Below are 5,794 nucleotides of genomic sequence, written 5' to 3' on the forward strand. Positions count from 1 at the left end.
CCCCCCCCCCCCCCCTCTCAGGTGAGAAGCCGTTCAGCTGTCGGTGGCCGAACTGTCAGAAGAAGTTCGCCCGGAGCGACGAGTTGGTGCGACACCACAACATGCACCAGAGGAACCTGAGCAAGCTGCAGCTCTCCATCTGAGCCGCGGCGAGGTCACGTCCCTCCGCAGACCGCAGGCGGCCGCTGTCGGCCCGAAAACCATCACCGGACGTCCGGAGCCAAGATGGCCGCCGGTTTCACAGATTCGCTGTGGTCGTACCTGAGAGTCATCCCAACACGCCCTCTGAGCGTGACATCATCGGTTCCAAACATTCAGCTTTTTTTATTCTGGCTGCTCAGTTTTCCTGCAAAACAGCTAAAAACAAAAAAACCCGATTGTCTAAACTCCTGTTTGTTAATAATCGTAATAAAAGTGTCCAGATTCAGATTATTTCCATCAGTGGTTGTTTTAGTTTAATTATCTGGATGTTTTCGTCAGTTCAGCACCTTTTCCTGTAAATATTTCTGATGTGGAACTACTTTAAGGAAACTTATTTATTGTCTCTCTTTGCTTTCACTGGAATTATTTAAAGGGGGAAAAATGAGTTTCTGTCCTCTGCAGCAGAAGGCTTTTAGTTCTTTTAGCCTCTCTGGTTTTGCTTTTAATTTTTAAAAGGTGTAAATTACTTTGCACGCAAAGCAAACGCCAAAATAAAAGCCTCTGAGGCGTTGAAAAAGCTGAGGATCGTCTCTGTTTGTAAATATTTCAGTTTTGTTTCGAGCTTTAAGATGTAAATTTTACTTATTCGCTGTGGGAAAAAAATGAGGCTTTTCTTTTTGTTTTTTCCCATGTGTAAATTAACTGATATAATTTTCTTTACTTGGATCCAGAAACTGTTTAAATCTTTTCTGTTTGTTCCTCCTCTTGTGTGTGTTTAAATAAAAAAATAAAAAAGCAAACGTCAGTGAAGCGTTTTGTACTCGGAAGTGTTTTATTTCAGGAAAAACTCCCCCCTGCAGTCTTTACTGGCGTCTGTCGTTTATTTTAAAGGATTCGCAGAAAAAGTTAATTTTTAAATTAGAAACCCTGATAATAACAGACGAAGGCGCTCATCTCTCACACCGTCCCGTCCTGCTCTGATCAATGTTTTATTTAATAAATGAAATAAATTCAGGAGCTCTATCTGCGCTCCGTCCGGTTCAGTACCATCCACTTCCCGCTCTTTATCTCCCTCCAGATTCCTCCTTGCATTCCTTCCCTCTCTGTAAAAAAAAAAGATAAAAATGTACATTTTTTCCTCAGCTGCTCCTCTTCCTCCCTCCTCCTCCTCCTCCTCCTCGTCTGTTATGATCTGATACTTTCTTTATTTAGTGTTTTTTTGTGTGAAAAGTGAAATCGGACATTAATTTGTAATGTTTTCTGCTGGAGAGTCAGTCTTTTGGTTGTGCTGAGAGCTGGAGGAGAGTCGGTGGAAATCCCCTGAAACTCCCGGAGGCCGTGGATCTCCATCTCCCCCCTCTCTCCCCCTCTCTCCCCCCTCTCTCTCTGTGTTTCAGTGTTTAATCTCGGCTGGACGAGGCCTTTGAAGCCTGATCTCTGGTCAGTGTAACTCCACGCTCAGAAAACTCCCTGAAACGTGGAGACAGAAGAGCTCCTCGGAGGAGAAGGTCAGACTCTCTGCTCTGTCTGTTAGCAAAATATCTCAGGAGCCCCTTTAATTTTAAATGATCGCTGGATGGGCAGACAGTGGTAGTAGCTGAGAGTGGTGGATTTTAATAAAATCTGTGATTTTCCACTAATCTATGATGGATCCATTAAACCCAGGAGGAGAGGAAGAACCTCAGGTGAAAATAGACGGATTAATTAACGGATCATCAGGAATTGTTTGAAGGATTCAGATGTTTTAATAAAGAAAAATAAAAAAGAAGCAGCTCGAACATCTGAGAAGAGTTAAAAATAAAATAAAATTTATTCTGGTTTAGTTTAAAGGTTTGAGTTTTATGATCAGTTCCTGTTTTATTTTGAAATCCTTGTAATCTTTCTTCCTGTCTGTTTCACACCTGTTGGTTTCTTTCCTCTCTGACAGTTTATCTCACTTTTAATCTTGTTTAATTTTTATTTGTTTTGTTTTTGAGTCATTACTTTTAGATCCTAAGCTAAATGTTTAAAGTCTTTGTTTTCCGAAGTAATTCTTTTATTTATTTAGGTTTCTTCTGTTTTTATTTACATTTATGCAAAACAAAACAAAAAAAGAGGATTAACGTTCTTCTGAATTGAGGAAAGTCCCGACAGAAAACTTCTGTAAGGTTCTGGTTTCTTGTCCCACCGACGACCTGCAGCTTTTTGTGATTTCTGCTGATTCCAGTTGTGTTGATTTGTTGTTTTTTTTTTTTACTGTGAAAAGATGAGCAGAAAAAGAAGAAAATCCTCTTATTTATCACAAACTCTTTCCTGATTTTAAAGTTATGATTCTTTTGTTTTTTTTCAGAAGAATGTCCCAAAAAAGTTGGCAGCTCATTTGTTTGAAACTTTTATATTTTTTAACATTTTATTCTTCTGCTCATTAAATAAAACTGTTCAGTTTTTACTTGGAAAATAATTCAGTAAAAAACTTTAATTCATCTGACAGTTAACTTTAACTTTAAGCTCATTTTCTGTTTGAGTTGCCGCTCTACTGCCACCTGGTGGCGCATCTGTGTCATTACATCAACCCTTTATATTTTTTGTTTTTGTTTACATTTTATTTAGTGAAGTCATTTTTATTTCTATTTAGTTCTGATGCTCTCTGGTCCTCTGTCCTGCGGTCTCAGGGTGCTGGACTCTGTGTGTGTGTGAATATAAATGTATTTTTTATGACCTTTAAACGAGCAGGAAAATAAAACTGAGATGAAGCTGAATGTTTTCCTTCACTTTCGTTTCTGGCTCCAGGAGCAGCTTTAGGTTTGGTTTCTCCAGCTTCAGTTTCGTTTCTGCCTCAGAGGCGGACTTTAAAAGACCAGCAGCTGGTCCCGGAGTCTCAGAGTCCCGCAGAGTCTTACTGACTCCCTCAGAGACCCGCAGAGTCCCTCAGAGTCCCGCAGAGACGCGCAGAGACCTTCAGAGACGCGCAGAGACCTGCAGAGTCCCTCAGAGTCCCGCAGAGACCTTCAGAGACGCGCAGAGACCTGCAGAGTCCTTCAGAGACCCGCAGATCCCGCAGACCGCCGCGGGCACCATGCTCTCCTGGGGACAGGACAGCCACCGCGGCTTCGGGCTGAAAGCGGCCCCGGACCCCGGGAGCCCCGCCCCCTCAGGTGGTCCTCATCACCTGGACCTCAGGTGTTCCGTGTCAGACCTGTCGGCGGGTTTCAGCGTCCTGTCCTTCGTCAAAGACAACGGAAACGCGTTTGTCCTGCGCACGCACGAGGACAAGGACGGACGGAGAGTCCGCGGGAAACCGAGTGAGTGTCCGTGGAGCCGAGGCTGAACCCCCGGCGCTGCACTCCGAGCTTTGTTAGCAAAATATCTCACCACCAACAGGCGGGATTTTAATGAAACTTTCAGGAAATAATCACTGGATTAACATCAACAGCTGATTAACCTTTGGAGCCAGTCCAGTCAAAGATGGCCGCCACAGCTAGTCAACCTTAGCGAACACATAAATGTCTCTAACTCAGTGAGTTTTACAGATAATGAGATAAAATTTGGTGTGGTAGTAGCTGAGAGTCACTCACAACACATACTCCAAGTTCTCCTCATTACGCAAGATATTTCCTTTAAACCTTAGCATTAACTGTGGGAGTCGAGCCTTTTTTGTCTGTTAGCAAAATATCTCACGAACCACTGGACGGATTTTCATTAAACTTTCAGACATTAATTACTGGATGTCCCTCAACAAATGATTAAAGTCTGGGGTGGGTCCAGTTTAAGATGGCTGCCACAGCTAATTAAGAGCACTCAATGCAAAAATGGAAAAAACGCAGCTGATTTTACAGATACAGAGCTACGATTTGATGTGGTAATAGCTGAGAGTTATTCTGACTTTTTATGATTTATATTTTCAAGGGTTTGACTAAAAACAATTAAAGGTTATTAAATAAACAGTTTAATTCTGAAGGCAGAGTTTGGTTTAAAGGTAGATTATTTGCTGTTTTAGTTACCGGGACAACTCCACGGTGTCTCTCAGTTTTACATAAATCCAAATTAGGTCAAACGTCAGTGATTTTCACGTTGTTTTTTTTGTCTGATGCTGATCCTGATGGATGAGCCCAGGTGGGAACTACAGGGGCCCAGTTCTGGTCCAGGAGGGACACCATCCTGCAGGTTTCAGGTGTTTCTCTGCTCTGACTCACCTGATCTGAATGTCTGAGCGATTAACGGGTTTCTGCAGAATCTAAGGAGCAGAGAAACATCTGAAACCTGCAGGATGGTGTCCCTCCAGGACTAGGACCAGGACCAGGACTGGACCAGCTTGTCCTGAGCGTCCCTGAGCTTGTTTGTTGTTTCCGCAGAGTTCGTGAAATTCAAGGAGCAGATCGAGGCTGTGAGCTGCGAGGACGACGTGGTGGCGTTCCTGTCGGGCGGAGGATCCGTCTTCTGCGTGGACACCACCCGACACCCGTACGCCCCCAGGTGAGGAGGAACCCCTCAGGGAGCGAGCCAGACGTGTCGGCCTTGGATTTAACGTCTATTTGTTTGTTTGTTTGTTTTTCTCTCAGGCCACTGGAGCGTTTCACAAACATCCCAGTTGCTCAGGTTTCCTGTGGGAGCCGACATTCAGTTGTCCTGACCAAAGGTACGGAAAGACGTCTGTCAGAGACTTAAAGTCCGGATTGGGAACTTTTATCTTTTCAGGAACGTCTCTGTTTGGGCCCGAGCTTTTCAACTTAATCTATGGATCATTTTCCACCTTTGAACTCTTTAAAACCTAATAAAATGAAGGAATGTGTATCATATTTGGATCAGACCTGTGGACGACTCTCAGCTACTACCGCACAAGACTTTAGCTCAGTATCTGTAAAACTGCTCAGCTGCAGCGTCCATCTTGAACTGGATTGACACCTGTTGTTAACGAAACTCCTGTTTCTTTCCCGGGAGTCTGATTTAAACTGTGACTCCGCCCACAGACGGCCAGGTGTACGCCTGGGGCCAGGACTCCAGGGGTCAGCTGGGTCTGGGGAGGAGAACCTCTGGCGCCGGTTCCCCGCAGCACCTCCGGTCCCTGTCCTCCGTCCCGGCGGTTCGGGTCGCCGCCGGGGGAGAGCGGAGCTTCGCCGTCTCCGTGTCCGGAGGCGTGTTCGGCTGGGGCGGGAACGACTGCGGCCAGCTCGGGCTGGGAGACACGGCAGGTGGGGAGGCAGTGTTTCCTCCTGCTGCGGGTTTTACCGACGCTTTAACGTCAACAGTTTGTTTGTTTTTACTCCTTTACAGACAGATCGACTCCAACCTGCCTCCAAGCTTTGAATCTGAAGAAAACTTGTGACGTTTCCTGTGGAAAGGACCACACCGCCATTTTGACCAAGGTCAGCCGCCCAAAAGCTGAAAAACCCAACCAGTATTATATTTAACTCTCAGAACACAGAAAATCATTTCAGTTTACATTTTAAATGATGTGTGGAGGTCATAACACCTGACAGTTCGCCAGGACTTTCACTTCAGCTGAAAAGTTACATGTGTGTGTGTAAATCCATGGGGATCAGCCTCATCTGAAGCAACAGAGGACTCAGGGCACAACCATGATGACTCACTGAAATGACATGAATTAGTTTATATGAATGTTGATTCAAAACACAAGATTTTAGCAGAGATTTCACCTTTTTATCAAATACCAGTG

General features: G+C 44.5%; 2 protein-coding genes across 7 annotated transcripts in view; both read left to right on the plus strand.

The window, feature by feature from the left end:
• Positions 1-723, plus strand: part of wt1a (Wilms tumor protein homolog) — a 52,433-nt gene extending 51,710 nt beyond the window's left edge. For 5 of the 6 annotated variants that reach the window (XM_037978023.1, XM_017434652.3, XM_017434651.3 and 2 more), the window contains one exon: positions 22-723. In XM_037978023.1, coding sequence (XP_037833951.1) covers positions 22-143 — 122 coding nt within the window. In that variant the 3' untranslated portion in view covers positions 144-723. 6 annotated transcript variants of the gene reach the window in all.
• A 1,877-nt stretch (positions 724-2,600) lies between these two features.
• The window catches only part of herc5.1 (HECT and RLD domain containing E3 ubiquitin protein ligase 5.1), a 12,270-nt gene continuing 9,076 nt past the window's right edge, over positions 2,601-5,794 (plus strand). Inside the window, exons 1-5 of the mRNA XM_017434658.3 lie at positions 2,601-3,422; positions 4,473-4,593; positions 4,680-4,756; positions 5,088-5,309; positions 5,392-5,483. Coding sequence (XP_017290147.3) covers positions 2,879-3,422; positions 4,473-4,593; positions 4,680-4,756; positions 5,088-5,309; positions 5,392-5,483 — 1,056 coding nt within the window. The 5' untranslated portion in view covers positions 2,601-2,878. The remainder of the gene's footprint in view (positions 3,423-4,472; positions 4,594-4,679; positions 4,757-5,087; positions 5,310-5,391; positions 5,484-5,794) is intronic.

This window comes from Kryptolebias marmoratus, linkage group LG11, assembly GCF_001649575.2.
Source record: "Kryptolebias marmoratus isolate JLee-2015 linkage group LG11, ASM164957v2, whole genome shotgun sequence".
Classification (NCBI taxonomy): Eukaryota; Metazoa; Chordata; class Actinopteri; order Cyprinodontiformes; family Rivulidae; genus Kryptolebias; species Kryptolebias marmoratus.